Source organism: Kryptolebias marmoratus, linkage group LG20 (genome assembly GCF_001649575.2).
Source record: "Kryptolebias marmoratus isolate JLee-2015 linkage group LG20, ASM164957v2, whole genome shotgun sequence".
Classification (NCBI taxonomy): domain Eukaryota; kingdom Metazoa; phylum Chordata; class Actinopteri; order Cyprinodontiformes; family Rivulidae; genus Kryptolebias; species Kryptolebias marmoratus.
In genome coordinates, this window is record NC_051449.1 from 25,128,789 (window position 1) to 25,149,266 (window position 20,478).

The 20,478-nt window shown below is 38.8% G+C and overlaps 1 protein-coding gene across 1 annotated transcript in view; it reads right to left on the reverse strand.

Moving 5' to 3' along the window:
- Positions 1-169: 169 nt before the first annotated feature.
- The window catches only part of LOC108250829 (homer protein homolog 3-like), a 48,415-nt gene continuing 28,106 nt past the window's right edge, over positions 170-20,478 (reverse strand). The window contains exons 3-5 of the mRNA XM_037982118.1: positions 6,027-6,134; positions 5,805-5,885; positions 170-3,919 (exon numbers count right to left, since the gene is read on the reverse strand). Of these exons, the coding sequence (XP_037838046.1) occupies positions 3,734-3,919; positions 5,805-5,885; positions 6,027-6,134 (375 nt within the window). The 3' untranslated portion in view covers positions 170-3,733. The remainder of the gene's footprint in view (positions 3,920-5,804; positions 5,886-6,026; positions 6,135-20,478) is intronic.

Below are 20,478 nucleotides of genomic sequence, written 5' to 3' on the forward strand. Positions count from 1 at the left end.
AGGAATTAATTAACTGCAATTAGATTTGATTCTGGATCTAAAAGGAACTTGTGATTTTTGTGTTTGTTTTGTTTCTTTTGTATAGTGCCTAGAAATGTCTTTCTGTGAACTGGCACAACATAAACATAGTGAATTTAATTAAAATGTTAGTTTGGTGATGATAAAGTCATTTTCAAGAGAATAATGCATCTTTCCCACAGAGCAAAGAACATTTAAACTTTTTTTTTTTTTTTTTAGAAAAGCTACACAAAACCATGATCAACAAACAGTGTAGAATCTGCTCTGATTAAAAAATTGACAAGAAGTCTCCAAAAGGCCTTCATCCCACAAATATGATGTGTCTACTGTTGCACAATAATGCGTTTCATTAAGCAAAATGTTCCATCGTTAAAGTATTTTTTTATATTACTCTTTTCCCTCTATATTCTAATAATAAACATCTTCAAAGGGGTGTTTTTTTAACCAGATAAGTATCAATATACAAAATTAATCCTAATTCTGCAATTGTACAATTCTTTGTATATTTAATTGTTTGTATTTTCGTGTAAAGATAAAATGAATAAATGAACAATCAATCACAATAGTTTATTACTGCAATGTAAATAAATTACTAGTAGTCTACAAAATGAAACAAACAAAAAAAAAACATACTCAAATGACCAATTTTTGCATTTATTTTCATCCTGACAATTCAGAGATTAAGAAATCAAACTGTGTTTGCAGCTATTCTCAAAAGAGAACAGATTAAGGCTTAAAAAAGCAAATAGCCTTTACAACTATGTCAGACTGTACAAGCTGTCCGAGCAAACTATTTATTTCATAATTATTTAAACTATACCACACTCAAGTGCTAATGGCTTAGTGTTCACAGCAAAAATTATTAAAGAAATCATTTAAAATCTAATACAAAAATAAATAAAGGCCTTAAAAAGTGTGAACTTTTCTTAAATGCAACAAACCAAATAAATAAATCTAAAAGTACAAATGCAAAACTTTTGTTTTTGCTCCCATTTTTCATGAGCTGAACTTTAAGACTTTTTTATATACACAATAGGCCCTTTTCCATCCACCTCATTCCTCAGGCTACAATCAGCAACCTGTTGCACTGCGAGAGGCAAAGGACAGTCACACCAGATACTGACTGATTTTCTGACCAGCCCTAATACAGTTAAAGGAAACTACACATTTTAGAGGCCTTTAATTGTAGCCAGCCTAAAGCACACCTGTGCAGTAATCATGCTGTCTAATCAGCATCTTGATACGCCACAGCTGTCAGGTGGAGGGACTATCTTGGAAAAGGAGAAGTGATCACTAACACAGATTTACCCAAATATGTGAACAATATTTGAGAGGAAAAAGGTCTATTGTGTACATAGGAAAAGTCTTAGATCTTTCAGTTTAGCTCTTAAAAAAATGGGAGCAAAAAACCAAGTGTTACATTTGTATTTGTGTTTAGTATGTGTGTATGTATGAAGATTTAATTTAATTTTAAACTAATAGAAGAATGTACTGACTCCACTCTCAATATTTGATACTTGGTCTTAAAATTAACATCAGTTATTTCTATTTAAGCTGTGTTCAGGACCCTTTTATTAAACCATATTTTACTTTATATAAATTTACTTTGTATTTAAATATTTATTATTGCTTACATATAGTGGGTTGCATAAGTATTCATCCCTGTTGGTAGTCTTTGTATTTTGTTGCCTTACAACCTGGAATTTAATTAGATTTTATTTTATTTTTTCAATTTAAAGCAATAATTCTACAAATATATTTTTTTAGAATAATGAAGTGAAAGATTTTTTAAAAATAATTCTAAAAAGTATCTAAAACTTAAAAGTAGTGCATGCATCATATTCAGCCCCTTACTTTAAAGTCCCAACCATTATTTTGAGAAGCCACATAGTTTGTTGTTGTGAGCAATCTATTTGCTAATTATCTAAACCTGTAAAATGATACACACGCAACACTGCACAACCAGCACCAGTCCAACCCCTCTAAGTACAAAGGCTGCCACCAAGCAAGAGACGTCCTGAAAACCAAGGAACTTTCCACACAGACAAAGTTGTGAAGAAGTACAGATCAGGGTTGGGTTATAAAATCATATTCTAAACACTGAACATCCCACAGAGCTCCATTAAATCTATTATTAGGAAAAAACAAAACTCATGGACCGGGTAGAGGGCATTATGTAGAAAACATCCAGGAGAACAAAGATAATCATGATAGCGCTGAGCAGTTCTTATGCATGGATGGTAGGATTTTTCCATAGGACCACTAGAAGCTGGACAAAGCTGGGCTTCGTGGTAGTGGCAAGAAAAAAACAAAGAAAGAAAGAAAGAAAAAGCTGGAGAGTTTGAAAATTCATCCCAAACAAACTCAATGGGCCAACAGGAACAACACCATGCAAGTCTACCACCTCTCATCATGCTGGTAAAACACATCCCCACAGTGAAGCATTGTGGGTTTTTTATCAGCAAGGACTGGGAAACTGGACAGAATTAAAGAAAACATGAATGGAGCAAAAATACAGAGGAATTTGTTGGAGTCTTCCAAAGATTTGAGACTAGAATAAAAGTTCACTTTCATGTAGAACAATGAACCTAAACACACTGCTGAAGCAACACTGCACTGGTTTAAGGAAAACCAGCTAAGAATAGATAGACTGTACTTACAAAGTGCCTTTTCTAGCCAACAAGGTCGCTGAAAACACAACACAGTCTGTCCCTCATTTACCCATCCACACATTCATAAAGTACTCTACTAAATCTCTACAAAGCTAATCTGAATAAATAATTATACAGTCTAATCAGTGCTTTAGATTGCATTTGTCCACCAATAGGGCACACATCGGAGGCAATTACAGGTTCAGTGTCTTACCCAGGGACACTTCGACATGTGACAGTTTGGTAGAATCAAACCTCCAACTATCTCATTAGAGGACAACTGATCTAACCACTGAGCCACAGCCACACCAATGTTCTGGAGTGGCCCAGTCAAAACCCAAACCTCAATACAACTTAGAAACTTTGGTTTGATTTAAAGATTGATGAATACAAATTCATAAAGAATGGACAAAAATTTCAGTGATGGACCAAGATCTACAAAAGGTGGCTCTACAAAGTATTGACATTTGAAAGCTGAATACATGTGCATGCATTATTTTTCAGTTCTCTCTCTTTTTGTTTCATTATTTAAACAAAACAAGTTATTTTCCACATTTATTTTCATTAATCTGAAGGTTTTTTTTTTTTAATTATTGATTTTAATTCAAATAAATATCCATTTAAATTTCATGTTGAAATGCAAAGTAAAAGGATTAACAAGAGGCACATATACTTTTGCAACTTAATGTAGGTGGAAAAACTCTACTAACTGTAAAATGTATTCTTCTTCTTAACCTTATAATAATGAACGGATATAAGTGTTAGTTTATGTTTAGTATAATCAAGCTCTTAGCCTAAAATTGATTTAATTAACTAAATGTTACGCTTGAAAGCAATATTAAGTGTTACAATAATCTGGAAAAGCACTAGCATATATGTTTTGTTGGATACAGCCTAACCACTGGTTCATCCCTGTTCTGCTCTAATAGTGGTTCTTGTGGTTTAAGAGGACCAAGAATAACTTTGTGTTCTTTAGTTTCTTGGAACCATAACCTAGGCAAATTTAATCCTGTCACCAACTCTGTTTTTCACATGAAGTCATATTTTGTCATGTTCTATTGCTTCTATTTGTCAGATAGTTTCACAAGGCTGCGGCGGAGGTTGTTGAGGTCAAAGATCTTGATGTCCAAAATTTCTATTGCTTTCTGTATTTCTGTATCTATACAATCTCGTTCCTCTAGAGAATTCCTGAGGTTCTGCTCTGAGTTCTGGATGCGATGCTCCAACTCTGAGTTTCTCATCTCCAGCTCCTGCAATGAACAGAAGACATACTATGTAGGATGCAAGGGAAACTTTTAAACATTTTAAAACAGGTATGGAAATAGCAAACTTGCTATTACTTGTTGATGTGTTAATACCATAGATATGTATTGAAATACAGGACTAAGTGTCCGCGTCTTCTCTTGTTGTTGGGAGGTAAAAGCAGCAGGACCCATTTTATGGAAGCAGTCATGTTGTTTTTTTGGGACCAGTGTCTGTGCGCCAGAGATGTGGGGCTTTACATTCAGCCAACTCCCCTGTCCACCATCATGGTGTTTAATGAACTTTTTTAAAGAAGAAAATAACTATTCACAGCTAAACCTATTAGAGAAATGAATATTTGCCCATACAGCAGCAAGGTAAGGTACTATGCAAATCAACAAGTGTAAATACCTGAAAAAATTCTGTTTTGTTTTTTTTTTGCCAAGTGTAAAGCCCTGTTTGTTCACATGGAGTGGTGGGGCTTGTACTGGGACCATCCTGTGGAGCGCTGTCATGGTTTCTGCTTCAACCGCTGGCTTCCCACATGAAGTCTGGTAGTTTAATACAGGTCTATGTTGACACCAAAAAAATAATATAAATAAAGGCCTAGCATTCCTAGAAGAAAGGAGGGGCAAGGCTTAAAATGTCTTGAAGGAATTCATATTGTCAAACAAACAAACAAATTACAAAACAAAGCAACTGGGCTTCTTTTCTGCAGTTCCGATCTGAGTCTTTAACGGGGACAATGACAGCAATGTAGGAATAAAACATCCAAGGGAATTATAACTTTCTATAGGCACTATATTTTAATTTTTGTTGGCTTATGTCAATTAGTTCTGGCTACTATCTTGAATTGGAATGTTTCCAAAAGTTAATTAATTAGATGCACATAGATTAACAATATAATAATAATACCCAGCTTAAACTTTAGTATTTGCCTATTTTAATTACAGCACTTGCCTGTTTAAATTGAAACCTTTTCTCTGGGTAAATTGTAGAACTAGCCTGTTTAAATTATAGCACTGGCCTTTTCATTTGTAGCATTAACCACTTTAAATTATAGTATTTGTCTACATCGTAGTCTTAAGCCTATTTAAACCTTAGAGATATACTATTACTAGAGAGAAGACCGGAATCTGAAAGTTGAACCACCATGGATGAGCATCCTCTACTAGACTGGCAACAGCACACTTTTTAATTCCTGGCCCTAAAAAAATACAAATACACTTAGATCATTTATTTCTCAGCTGCTGATTTTTGTTGAGTCAGGTAGTTCTTACCTTGCTGCTATATTTTCAAAGGGTGTTTTGCTTCGATTAATTATTTGAGAGTTTAGGAACAGTGTCATGTTACACTGTGACTGACAGAGTCACAGAATGTTAGTGAGTTGAAGAAAGGGTGTATAGGTGGGACTTTCATACTGAGGCTACAAACCCAAGTCCAGAGAACGCAGCTGCTGGTTCCATAAATCCAAAAAATAAACATTCTGGCTTCATTTTTGAACAACGGGAGGAAGCTGAGACTCTGGTTTATCTTTGTTATTGTCACTGGTTTAAATGGTAGGATATGCCTGAGCGTTTTTAAATGCAAAGGTATCCTTGAAAGTTTTGAAAGTTGCCCCAAAATAAAATATATTATTATTATTATTATTATTGTCACTGTTGAAAAATGGACAATGTGATTTATCTTAACAATAAAAAAAGATTGACAAGTATATGTTGTTCATTCACTTATTTCATTATAAACTAAATATTAGCCTCTTTATAAAATTTGACAACATAATAGTTTTTGGTGACATGTTTTGTTTACTAGTAAAACAAACAAGAGAATCCCTTGATTATAGAACGGGGGATTCCACTGGATGGATTTTCATGAAAAGTAAAAATTTCCCACCGTTAATCTGAGGATGGCTTCATCCCTCTCATGTTCCATTTCGTTGTACTCTAATTTCTTGCTTTGCAAAATGTGAATTTCCTAAAATAATAATTAAAAAAAGACATCATAAAACTAGTTTCAATAGGTAGATGACTTTTTAAAAAATGATTTTCCTAATTAGCCCATGCAGCTGAAATAGTTTGTGAGCAAAGCTAAAGCTAAAATCTAGCATTGCACAACCTCATCCTTGGCCTTCAGTAAGGCCTCCAGCTCCTCCAGGGATTTAGTCAGCTCATCCTTCAGCAGATCACTGGGTCCATGGCCTCCATGGGCTTCCAGCTCAGCCACCTTACAAAAAACATGCAAAACAGCAATGTTCAATGCAATTCACTTTATTTATATAGCACGAGTTCACAACAAAAGCCAGCTCAGGGCAGTGTACAAAAACATTCACAAACATTATAAAAAGCCAGCAGATAAAGGTTATTTATCTAAAGAAGCCAGCAGATGCACTGAATCTTCAATTCGTCGCAAAAACCCAGTTCAACACAAAAACAATTCAGGTGATTTTAAAGCAGATTAATATTGCCAGAATGAATCAGTTCAGGTTCCTCTTTATTGCACACTGCCAGAAAGTGAAGACGGACAATAATATTTTTGCTTGTGTCTGTTTGTTAGCAAAATATCTCATGAACCACTGGATGGATTTTAAGTCTAAAACTCTGGCATGAAAGGAAGTGAGCAATATGCATTCCTTTAAGAAATGCTAAGCCTTTAGGGTAAAACACTTGTTCATTTTAAAGTTCACATAAAATCTTAACATTACTCTTAAACATTTATTTTATTTTTGAACACTGACTGCACGTATCAACTTACAGCAGCAACTGGCATTTCTATTTATTATTTAGTATTTTTACAGTCAGGTACAAACAGTTGCTAAGAGTTGTTCCGTCCACGTCTTTGTATAAAAGGGCTTATGTCCTTGTCAGACATCCTATGTTTCCACAGAAAAATCATTTATCTTTGCTTCTGTTCTCATGTTATTTAACTGGACATTCTTTTCCGTTAGCTGAGGTATGATCCAGCTAGGGAGGAGTTTCCAAGTGTTTGCTGGTGGGACAAAGGGTTACCTTAAATAATGGGAAACCTATCATTTAGCAATCTAAATTTATTAACAGCTAACAACATCGTATGCCATGGAAACATAAGAAACATTAGAGGGCCTAACATTCCTTGAAGGAATGCAAACTGCCTACTGCCTTTCATATCATCTTATGATGATAAATTATAGCTGTTTTGGTCAAATCTTGTAAATGATGTTCAGCACACATATGATTTTGCAAGATGTTCTGAGATGCATTAGCACTTAGAGTATTTATTGTGAATGACTGTCAGGGAGTACCACTACCACACCAAGTCTTAGTTTAGTATCTGTAAAATTACTGGAGTTATAACCACTTGTGTGTGTGCTGAGGTCAGTGGACTGTGATAGCTATCTTGAATAGGGTTGACTCCAAAACTTAATCAATTGTAAATGTACATTGAATGATTACTTCCTAAAAGTCTCATTAAAATTTTTCTAGTGGTTAAAGAAATATTTTGCTAACAGACAGATAGCGTTAACTCCAAGACTCCAAGGTTGCAATTGTCATTGCAATGTATTTTGGGCCCCTTGAAAAATTGACAGGAAAAATACATAAATAGAAAAATTAAGAGGAAGTCTGTATCAAATTCCTTGGCATCCTGCATGATGTGGGTCATTTTAAACCATGTATAATATAAGATAAGTAAAAGGAATAGGAAAAAATTAAGTTTGAGATGAGTGGATGCTCCTTTCTGCTGGTGATATTTTTTTATTTATTTTTTTAACTCTAACTAGGCCAATGAAAATAGAATATTGCGTCCTACAAACCCCTATTGCTCTCTTACACTACTCCAGAGACTTGAACCATTTTCAGCCTCCTGGTCCCTTTGCTAAGACAGAGGTAACAAACTCAGTCTAAAGAAGACAAGGTTCTCACTTGCAGAAATTCTTTTCTTACTTTCTTTTTAAAGTATCAAACAATCACACACACACAAAAAAAAACTAGGAAGTTCCTGGAGAAACTTTGAAGGGGCCTTTCATTTTGTGCATTTATACTGATTCAAGATGGCTCTAAGAGCTGATCAGCTACAGACAGGCACCATAAAGGGCTGATCCTTGACCCATCAAGAGTTCAGGTGTGAAGTTTGACCTTCCTGCTATAAACGGTTGAAGCACACGGGCTCATGTGACCTTGACCTTTGACCTTGTGACTTTGAAATCCCTAGCATGGAACCCTTATTCATGAGGGTTTCTAGCTGTGAAGTTTGACCTTCTTATATTACATGGTTGCACAAGTTTGGGTCTTAATTTCGTACCCCGGTAGCTTTGGCAGCCAGCTTGATATTTTTACCTAGCATTCAGTATGCGATGGGGCTCTGTCTCAGCTACTGCCACACCAAATTTCAGCTCAATTTGTCTAAAAATGACTGAGTTGAAGCTGAAAGAAACTTAACAGTCAGTGAACATTATATGAACTGAAAAATGTGACATCCATCTTGATTTGTGTAAACTTTGTTATATTAACAAATCTTTTTTTTTCCTGCCTACTCTACCTGGTAACAACCTCAGCCAATCAGAAGTCAGATGTCTCCTGTCACTTTGTGTGACAAACTGCAGATTCAGCTGTGTGTTTAAATGACCAGAAATGAGAACAGGAAAGAATGAGTGTCATTATTAGCAGGATGAATTAGCAAAAAGCAGGCCTGTGTATTAGCAAAGCCTTTATGTTGAACAAGAGCTGAATGTACACACACAGAAACCCACACAGACTCTGCATGATGTCACACCTGAACGTTCTGAGTTCTATTACCATGGCAACGCAGCATGACAGGCTCAGACCTAAATTTTCAACTTTTTTAAACTGAGATTATAAACACACTATACAAGATATCAAAAAGATACCTCATGCAGTAATGGCTGAATGTCTTATGTTTTGTTTAAACTTTAAATGGCGTTTATAGGTGGATGTATGCTGAAGTAGTTAGCTTTCAAACAGCAGTAAGAAACTGACAGTTTGTACGGAGTTCCAATGTATTTCAATGAGAAAGAAACTGCTGAAAAAGGCAGAAGTACCTGCCGAACAAACAGTCGTTTTGCCAAAACTTCAAAGTGTTTTGAAAAAATTCTTGGACTGTGCGTGAAAAGATAGATTGGTTCTCATTATTGTAAAATTTCACATTTCTACAGTGCTTTATGTCAAAGATATGAAAAGTTAAAGAACATCCCTCAAACGACCATCAGAAGAAATAATGTGGGAGAGAAATGAATGGAAGAGATACAACATCTGGAGGGGTCACTCAGTCTTCTGGAGCCATTTTGCAGAAAACTATAATGCCTACAGAAAAAGTAGAAACATTGCCTATGTTTCGATATATAATTTGTGTATGCATCATAAAAGATGTGGGTGTAGGACAGGGGTGTCAAACTCCAGGCCTTGAGGGCTGCTGTCCTGTGAGTTTTAGGTTTTTCTGCTCCAACACACCTGATTCACGTGATTTAATTACCTTTCACTAAATCATCAAGTTCTCCAGGAGCATGGCAACAAGTCATCCATTTAAACCAGGTGTTTTAAAACAAGAACACATCTAAAACATGCAGGAGAACGGCCCCCGAGGAATGGAGTTTGACACCCCTGGTGTAGGAGAAGTTTGTTTGCTAAGAAAACATGTAGTGGTCAGACAGCTGCACACTCTGTGTCATGTGACTTCCACTCTGTCAGCTGAGAGTTCCACTCAACTGACAAACTGCCATTGGGTTATAATGGCGTTGTTTTTTGCGAATTATGTCACCATAGTAACTTGAAATGCCAACGAAAGTAATAGCACCCATGTCGTGACCGAGCCTTTTTTTTAATATAATATTTGTATGGGTACCTTGCTCGGTTTGAGCAATAAATACCTAAGAATAAAAACTATATATATAGATACTTATATATGGAGAGAAAATCTTTTCAAAATACTTGTGCGTGCGTAATACTAGTTTTGTAATCAGTGTAAGCCTCTTTGTGTGTAACTTTGGATAGTTGTATCTGTAATGCAGTTTTGTCTGTGTGTATCAGGCGACTTTTTGTTTCAACCTCACAAATCTGATAATTACGAATTACAAACCTTCCCCTACGCCTACAAATCGTTAAATACGTGTGCACGAGTCGCCTGATACACACAGACAAAACTGCATTTACGCACAAATCAGGTTATGAGTTACAAATCGTTTTGAGACTCATTTCACGCTTCCAGGGAGCCTCAGATTCGTGCAGAAGTGGTGCGTTTAAATGCCGGTAGAAAGCTGGGTCATCTGAGTTTTTTTCGGAGTCAAGTGTTTTTATCCTCTTGATGTTTGGCACTGTACTTGTGCTGAAGTGGTTAAAAACATATATATATATCAGACCCTCCAGGATTTTGCGATGTTGCGATCGCAACTATTAATGCAAAATCAAGCAAACCCTGCAAAATCGCAACTTTGTGCAACTTTGCCCAAAACACCGCAACTTTTTGCAACTTGTCCAAAATAACCCCAAATAACTCACGAAGAAAACATGCGACGTAACGTCACATCCAAAACACCGCAGTGAAGTTAGTTTAAGTTGGATATTGGATATTCACGCTCTGCGGAGTTAGCGGCGTCTAGCTCACGGCTGACCTGAATGTCGGCCAGCCGTCTCTAAGTGAACCACCGCGCGTGAGAGAAGGGGCCGGCAGAGAACGGCTGGCCGACATTAGCGTTCCTGTTTCGGGTCAGCCGTGAGCTAGACGCCGCTAACTCCGCAGAGCGCGAATATCCAATATCCAACTTAAAACTAACTTCACTGTGGTCACAAACCAGTTTCCTCCCCAGCTGCAGCTGTTTTGCACGTACTGCAGTGTAATCATGGAACATAAACGCATCGACAAACACTTTGTGTCTGCAAAACATGTGAGGAGAGCTGCAGACCAGGGACAATCCAGAAATGCTCATGAATGTCAGTTTAGAAGCTATCAAAGTTCTCAAATAAAGCACCTTTTGAGAATGTCAATGTTTGTTGGGAATTTTCTTACAAAACTAGTAAGTATTTTTGGTTTTTTATATTAAAAGTTATGGTTTTTTATTGATTTAAGTAAAAAAAAAAAAAAAAGCAACTTTTAGGAAAATGCCCTGCGAAATCAGGCATTTTAGCCGCAACAATCCCAAAAAATGCCCGTGAAATCCTGGAGGGACTGATATATATCAGCACCCCTTTGTTACACCTAAGGGGTGTAACTACGACTGTTTATTTATATATATGCATTTGTGAGCTGTACAACTATAAATGCATGGGTAAAAGAAATGACCACTAGGTGGTAAAATTCTTCTCTGTCTGGGAAAAGCATTCAGTCAAACTGAGAGGCAAGAAGATGATATGGAGAGGCATCCCAGTGGTCTACCCTCAGAAGTAAGTGGATTTTAATTTTAATATTTAATTGGTTGAGTTTAGGTGACCTGGAAGTTTGGTAAGGAGCGCTATCAAATATCAAACGTTAGCTTGTTACCTTCTGCCACAGACATTGTTTACACCTCGAAGACTGGCGCTGTCTGTTGGAGCTGACGAGGCAGCGCGACCGCCATCTTGGCTGGGTCCTTCACACGCCGCCCAGTTCATTTATTTTTACTGAGAAAGCTGTATGTCCAACTAAAATAATCAGAACTTTCTGACTCTTTACCTGATTTTCACACAGTTAGGTTTGTTAAAACAGCAGAGATGTAGTTACGATACAGGATGCTTTCACACATTAAAAATACGTACTTTCATGCTAAAATACTTTGTTTTATGGTCTTTAACAAAGACAGACATATGGAATGGCATATTAATGAATGTATATTTTAATACATTTCATATTTAAAAAAAAGTTTGACTGTTCATTTCAATTTATTTCTCTCTCTCTCTCATACACACACAATCCTGAGCCTTCTGTATACACCACACCAATAATTTCTTTATATTTTTCTGTGCTGTGTATGCACATACACACATGTAGTTTTTTTAAAGGCCTGGAAAAGTAGTCTTTAAAAACTCCAGGTCATTCCAGGGTCTCACACTGCCCTGCTTTAACTGGGGCTGGAGAGCTGAGGTTCACTTTTAGGGACAGAAAGGTCCACTGGAAGCTCTCTGCAGCTTTCCTTCAGGTTTCTGTGTTCCTAAAATATAAGACACATAATTCTTAAAAACTATTTAATTGAAAACAACTTGAAAAGGTTTCAGTATCCCACAATGTATTGTAATACACAATACATCATTAATTCCTAAACATGCAGATAGAACTAACAGGTAAAAACAGGTTTAACCAAGTGTGATATTACCTTTAGTTTTACACATGAATCATAGACATTTCTGTTAACATGTACAGTAAAAAAAAATCACCTCCTCTTTGGAGATGAGCTGGGAAGTTGAAGACAGGTGGAGTCACATCATCTCTAAGCTGGTCCTGTTAAAGTCCTCTGGTTTGAAATGTTCACTACAGAGCTGAGACCAATGATCTATATACTATAGACATGACATCACGTGACTTTGGATGAGCTAAAAATGCTGCCATCTTAAGGAAGTAATTTATTTCACCCTCTCTGTTCAGCAGTACTGTAATTCCTTGTTATTGCGCTGTGTTTGCTGCAAAAATCGTCACGAAAAATGCCCGGACAGCAGAACATTTCATCGATAAGCGCTTTTTTTTTCTTTCATAAAAACGAGGCTATGAAGAACTGAAAGACAAGAATCTCATATCTAAAGAGCTCAAAGCTGGAATCACTTGCAGGTAGGTCATTAAATGGGACAGCTTGATGCATATTACATGATTACATGGTTTATGTCATTATTTATTATATTACATATCTATTCAGTCCATAAATATTAATTATTGTGATCCCTTATCCTACACAAAACATATTCAAATGACCCTGTAGCCTATGCTACTCAACTGTCTTTATTATTGTATTAGAAACTTTTAAAACTGAAATAAACTTTTAGCAAGTTTCTTTTATTTATTTATTTAAAGTTTTGTATAAGCCCATTTTTAAATATGCAGATGATAGCACTTAGAAAGTATCAAAAAATCAATAGTGACTATAACCCCATCTAAAATCTGTTTATTTATGTGGTTAGAATCTGATCACCAGGCTGATCACTCTGAAAGTGAAGACTCAAGAATCACCAGATGTTTCCAGCTGTGCACCCTGACCTCTGATGAGATGTCCTTCAGGCAGCAAACTGAATTTGATCAACATAAAGAAAAGATGGAGACTCAGCAGAGGAAGAAAAAGAAGCTATTTTTAAATGTTAAAAACATGCTTTAAAGTTACGGCTGTTTAGTATACTAAGAATAACTAATTATACTAAGAAAATAATAACTAATTCCTAATTAATTAGTTTAGTTCTTCAATAAGGTACTCAGAGGTTGGATCATGTGTTGCAGCAGGTTTTTAATGATTTTATTCATTTATTTCTGTATTTATTACCCTTTTAATGTTATGTCTCAGTGCAGTGGAACCCCTCTGTCCAAAGCTAATTTCTCCCAAGAGAGACAAACAAAGAGATTTTAACTTTGACTTTTTTTTTAATTCTCAAACTCTTAGTTAACAGTTCCTACACCATCAGGCAGAAACATGTAGCCAGATTACACTCCTCATCTTAAAAAAAGAGTCTGTTTGTCAGACGTTGACCAAGGTTTGACTGTTCAAAGGTCAGGAACTTCTGAAAATGGAAAAAACTCAGCTAAATAAGTCTTTAAAAAAAGTAATGTATTCACTTGATCTCTGTACTTGTTTTTACTGTAAAAACCTTGTCACTGTTCTCATTGTTTACAATCCTTTTAAAATAATTTTTTTAATGTATTTTTTTTTTTCAGTCGTCTGCCTGAAAAAGGCTGATTTTGTATCTTCTGCTTTGATTATTGCTGTTTGTGGACTTTTGTTGCTGCCTCTTGACGAGGCTGACATTGTAAATATATATATATATATATATATATATAAAAAATAATAATTATTTATAATAATAATAATAATAATAATACTAATAAACTTTATTAGCATTATTATTATAAATATCCATTAATTTAACAGGTAAGTCAATTCAGAACCATATATTTATTATTATTATCTGGTAAATTAATGTTTATCATTAATATTTTCTGTTAAAATATTTTTTTTTATTTATTATGGTTATTATTACAATAAAAGTGGATATCTGTGAACCTGAATAATAGCGTTCATGTAAAACTTGGCTCATTTTACTCACAAAAAATCTTAATTTTGTTAGTCCTCAACATTGTTTACACAGCGCTGTGCCTTCAAGAATACTTTAATAAGATGGCGTCGCTTTCGCCGCATATCGTCCCGAGCCTTTAAAGCGGCGTGTTGTGGTTGTAGGATATAAGTCCCCTTACCAGTGAAAACTCCACTACAGCCCACCACAAAGATTGAGAAGACTCAACCTGGGAGCTTGGAGGAAATTTTCTGCTGTCTGTCTGTCCAACAGCCAAGAGGGAGCAACATGGCCGAGTCCAAGTCACTCAAAGACCTGAAGGTGGAGCGAACCACAGCAGAAAATACTTTTTTCCTGACTCACCAACCATATCATAAGGACGCATATGGACATGTCTGTGGAGGAGCTAGAAGAAAACTTCAAAAGACTCACAACAGAGGATTTCAAAGTGATGCAGGCAAATAAGGAGCTTGAGGCCGCTTACATAGCGCAGAAGATGCAGAGGGCGCACTTGAGCTAAGTGAGCATCAGAGAACCGACATTGAAAAGACGGACAAAGATTGTGAGCAGAAGTTAAAAGAAGTAAAGCACCTGATCCAAGAGACAATATGGACTTCATATGGTGAGAAAGAACTCAGTTTTGCTCTAAGAGTTGCAGAGGCAGACTGTGAGAACTTTGTCGCCATTCTACCTGACACAGCCCTGGAGGCCTATGACTTTACGCTCATCCATCTAGAGAAGCTGGTGCACAAAGCCAAAGGAGCGCATCAGACCTGGAACCGCTGGGCTCCACTTGCAAGACTTCAATCCTCGCCTGTTGGAGCTCGAGGTCTACCTTCCCAAACTGGTGTCAGGGAAGGCCGCCCTGATAAAAGCAGCAAGTATCAAAAAAGACACTGGAAAAGAATTTGCCTCAGCCCACAGCACAACCCCTGTTGCAGCCATAAGCTTAAAGCTACAGCCTTACCAAAGTTCACAGGGAGCCAACGTGACTTCTACAGATCAAACAAAGAATGGGAGGCTCTGTAGAAACAAGGCAAATCAACAGGGTCCAGAGAGGTGAAGAAAGTTCAACTGCTTGATAGCCTCGATGAGAGACTGGCCAAAGATCTATGTCTATCAAATTACACCACAGCAGACGAGATCTTCAGAATCTTGCAGAACCGCTGTGGGAACCAAGTTGCCATCACCTTAGAAATCGTTGAAGATCACTGTGGTGAGGGTGGTTTTTCTGGGGATTGTTTGTTGGTGTTTGTGAGTACTTCCTGGTAGGCGTGGCCAGACAAGAGATTGACGTCTCGTCAACTCTCCTTCCTCACCTGCAAGTGATCTGGCTGATGGCAAGGACAGGTGTATTTAAGGCTGTGGCAGAGACCAGACCAGCGCTGGAGCATTACCTGCTTGTGGTAAAGTACCTCTGTACAAGAAAGATTTTGCTATCCCGAGTTTGAGTAACTCTGTCTCGTTTTTGTGCCTCAGGAATTACCTTCTGTCCCGTGGATCCAGTCTGGTTTCCGTTTTTCTTGAGACCTCTGCTAACGCTCATATTACCTGCCTCCCGTGCCTGTCTGTCTGCTTCACAATATCACCTGGAAGGAATTACTCACCACTGGAAGGATATTCACCACCGTCCTGGAACTCGAACCCACCACTGCTTGTTTCTCCAAGTGTTGGACCCGCTGCCCTGTCGTAAGAACTTTAAATACAAACCGTCACTTACCATTCGTTGATTTCTCGCGTTTCACTCCGCCATACTTACTGTGTCTTTCACTCTTTCAGATCCCGACGTTCGTCCTGTAGATATTTCTCCTGCACTGTAAATAAATCACTTACCTTAAACTCCTGGTTTCCTGTGTCTGTCTGCTGCCGGACTGCTTGATAAAAATTCTCTGGTTCCTGACAATCACCTGTCCGTGATAACCAGCCAAGAGGAATCGTAGCGCTCATCCAAGCAGTTGAAAAGGCACTCTATGAACTGAACAGTGCAGATGCCATAAAAAACCCGTTAGTAACAAAATCAATTGAAGGAAAGCTCCCAGAAATCCTAAAGAAAGAAAGGCTTACTTATGCTGCTAACATGGAAAATGCTATGGACACTCAGAACCACTTCGACAAGCTCCTTGCATACCTGCAATCTCAAGAATCCATTTATAAGCAGTTGGAACAGCTGAGAGACATTGATCTGCAAAAGAGAAGGCAAAGTTTCAAACAAAGTATGCCAGAACAAAGACCCCCACATCCATCAGTGACTCAGCAGGCTGCATCATCTGTGGAGACCCAAGACCTTTGCAGAAGGTTCAGAACAACTACAAAGTTACCAGAGAAAAGGGACGCAGTGCAACAGATTGGAGCCTGCAACAAATGCCTTGAAATCCATGACAATGAACCCTGCAGGAAAACCACTTACCTGTGTGGGAATACAGAATGCAGAGACCAACACCATTACCTTCTCTGTCCCTTACTCAAGTGATCCTGATGCTCGTGAATGTCACCGCTAATGATTGTCAAAGAATTGGGACCCTCATTGACCTGGCTTCTGACACAAACTATATAACTCATAAAGCTGAAAGCAAGTTGAACCTTCGTAGTGAAGACGTCACACTAGTCATTCATGGCGTCGGCGGAATGAAGGTGACCGTTGCAACTAAATGGTTCTTCATCAAGATTTGTGTCAACACTTCAAGAGGGACCCTGAAGGCTCATCAGCTAATTTGCTATGGACTCGAAAACATGCAGAAGTTCACAAACATGTTCCAGCTTATAAATTACAGAAGATCTTTCCTGATGTTGCACTCCAAGAAATCAGACCCAGAGAGATCTAGCTTCTAATCAGTCACAAAGAAGGCCAGTTGGTGCCCCAGAAAGTCTGCTCCATTGGTGACCTGGTGCTCTGGGACGGTCCACTCTGCAAGACTGTCGGGGGAACGCATCCAGATCTTTTTGAAGAAGCCACCCTAGTAGCTCACACATCCAGGACTCACTTCGCCCAATCCATGAGAACTGCAACAGTTGAGTATCAAGAACTCAACAAAGATCTAACTTCCTGCCAGTATTCTGACCATCTCAAGACCCAGTCCAATACAACCACCAGTAGCAAAGACTTCCTCAAGTGGTGGAAATGTGAAAGTATTGGAGCCGAGATGTGGCAGTTGTTGCTATGGAAACTGCCAGCCAGGGGGGAAAGAAATGACTCTTGCAGAAGAAAAAGAGATGGAGATCATAAGAAATGGACTGACATATCTGACTGGAGATAAACATAGTGCCGAGCCACACTGGCATACCAAGTATCCATGGGCTGTAGATCTAGCAACCTTGTCAAACAACAAAAAAAGAGGTTAAAGCAACATTCCTTAGAGCTGAGAAACAACTGTCAAAAGAACCTGAGTGGCAGAGGACCTACACTTTGCAAGTCCATGAGATGGTGCATCGCAGAGCTGCTATGAAGCTGCCCAGAGACATCCTGCAGAGCTGGACTGGACCAGTGTGGTATATCAGCCACCTCATTGCACTCCATAAAGCTTCTAGAAGAGTATGCTAACGTGAGCCAAATCCAGTTTGCCAGATCCCTGACTCCACCAGATTCCTGCACAGAGCCCACTGCCCTCGCATTCTCCGATGGAAGTGAGAACTCACATGGCACAGTGATGTATCTTCGCTGGAACTGCATAAGTGGCATTGTCGTAAGACTGATCAAGGCTAAAAAAGCTGACCCCCTTTGATCAAAAAGGTGATCCCGTGAAAGCAGAAATATGTGGTGCTGTTTTTGCTGCTTGCCTGAAAAACTACTTTCAGAGACACTGCCAGGTGAAAATTAAAAAAGGTACCATTTTGTTGACAGTTAAATTGTAGTGGGTGCAATCCAGTGAGAAAGCTACGGCTACCAAACGTTCTTCGCAAATCATATTTGGTGAAATCCAAAGCAGTACTGATGTCAACGATTGGTGGTGGATTCCTGGGCAGGTGAACATCGCAGACATCATAACCAAAGGAGCCAGTCCTGAAGCCTTGACTGAGGACTCTGAGTGGCAGTCGGGTCCAAAGTTTCTCCAACTTCCTGATGATGAGTGGCCAAAAAGATCTGCCAAAGAGGTTGTTGCACAAGCTCAAGATAAAGTGGAAAAAATCCAGAAAAAGACATTTGAGGCCGTTTTTACCAGATGTCATTTGAAGGCAGCACAAGATCCAGCCCATAAAGAGTCCAGGAGACCACCTGCTGGAGCAGCAGTCCAAAGTCTAGTTGATGAAAAGCGCTTCAGCAACTTGAGAAGACTGGCTGGGACTGTGGCATGGATCTGGAAGGCAGCCATTCCAGAGGGTCAAGACCAAAGGCCAAGAAAAGTGGGAGGCAGTACCATCATTGGAGGTCCTTTCAATCAGGGAAAAAAGAGATGTGTTCCGAGATCATTGCCTGAAAGGACAAGAGGGTGTGAACTTCCCTATTACCACAACAGACAGACTAGTCATCTACAGAGACAAGACAAGTGGACTTGTAGTTTGTGGTGGTAGGATCCAGAAGTTCAAAGAAGACCACAAAGCTGTTCCTCTCTTACCATTCCAAGCCTGAATATCCACCCTCCTGGCAAGAGAAGCACACAGTGAGGGACATTATGGAGTGGCAGGAACCCTTGAGGAAGAAGGCGTGGGTCATCAGGGGAAGAATTATTGCCCAAAAGGTTGTTGACAAGTGTATCATCTGCAAGAAAGCAAAAGCAAGAGCCTGCAAGCAAACAATGGGAAACTTGCCTGAAGAGAGGTCAACTCCTGCTGCACCGTTCAAATTCACATCCATCAACCTGTTTGGACCTTACCATATGAAGGATGATGTCAGAAAAAGGGTGACAATGAAAGTCTGGGGTGCCGTGTTTTGCTATATGTCCAGCCGAGCTACCCAGGTTGAGCTAGCAAACACATTATCTACAGAAAGCTTCTGGCTTGCTTACTAGAGGTTTACAGCAGTCCGAGGCCATCCCCAGAAAATCTGGTCCGATCCTGGTACCAACTTTGTTGGAGCAAAACCTGTTCTGAAAGAGATGTACACCTACCTGAGAGAACAAAACCAAGAGTCACTTGAAGAAAATGCTGCCAAAAATGAAATCAACTGGACATGGAAAATCTTGCCAGCTAACTCGCCTCACCTGAATGGAGCTGCTGAAGAACCTGAAGCTCCATTCACCAAAAAAGCACTCCAAAGTCTTGGTAATATAGAAGGCCTTACCTGTAGTGAGTTCCTCACAATACTCCAGCTAGCTGCTAATCTTGCCAACAAAAGATCCACTGATGCCAGGGTTCAGAGAACAGAAGAGAGGATCCAGTACATCACGCCAAACACCCTGTTACTTGGTCGAGCAACACAAAATGGTGACTTCAAAAGTATTGACTACACTAGTGTTTCTCAACGGGGGTGGTACTGGCCCCTGAGGGGCGTTGAGACCCTGTTGAGACCCTACTGCTTGAGAAGTGGATCACAGCAGCTGCATCAGTCGGTGTAACACCGGATCGATGTCGGCTAACATCGCTGCTACTTTTCTCTGCAGCTTTATTTGTGTCGTTGTGAACTTTAAAGTCTTAACATAAGTCACAATCTTTTATTAGTCTATGAATAAAAGCAGGGCTCTCAAGTTTCACGCATTGACCGTGAGACACGCATTTTGTGAAGCGCACACGCTCACACGCCACTTTTTGTATTTCTCACGCTAAAAAAATACACACGCACACACCCTTTTCTTTAACAGGAACCAATGTGCAGCGCAATGTTTTCCGCACGGGCTGGAGCACAATAGGGGCCAACTTATCGACTTTGTTGCTATATTTAACGAGTTTTCAGGTCCGTCTGGCCATTTTTTAAAAGCGACTAGCGACAAATCTACTAACTTTTTTCTGTGTTATTGGAGACTACATGTGTGAAAGCACCAATTATTCTGCAGCGTGCTGTAAGCCCCGCCCACTTCCCCAAGCACTGACAGCTGTCAATCTCACAGCAGAGAGGAGACCCGCTCCACTCTGTGTCCACAGTGGCGCAAATCCAGTAGCATTTTCTGTATTTCCCAGCTGTAAATGATATGATCGATAACAGAGACACGTCACTGATCAGGCGCCCCTCTGCTCCTTCACCTCCCCTCCTGTCGCGCTCTTCTCAAGCACTCGTGGGAGCATGATCGTTTTACTTTGAATCATGTTGTCATCTGATGACAGAGAGCTAAAGATGGAGAGGCAGAAAACTGAAGAGGCAGAAGGATGAAGATGAAAGAAAGCTTTTCAAAGTGGTTGAAAGACAGCAGGAAGTTCTGTCAGGTTTCCATTAAACCTGTGTCAGATGAGGCCTGGAAATGTTCAGGTTACAGCTGTTTACTGATCAGTATTTACAATAGAACACAGGATGACAGGGAAAATAAAGGAACTTG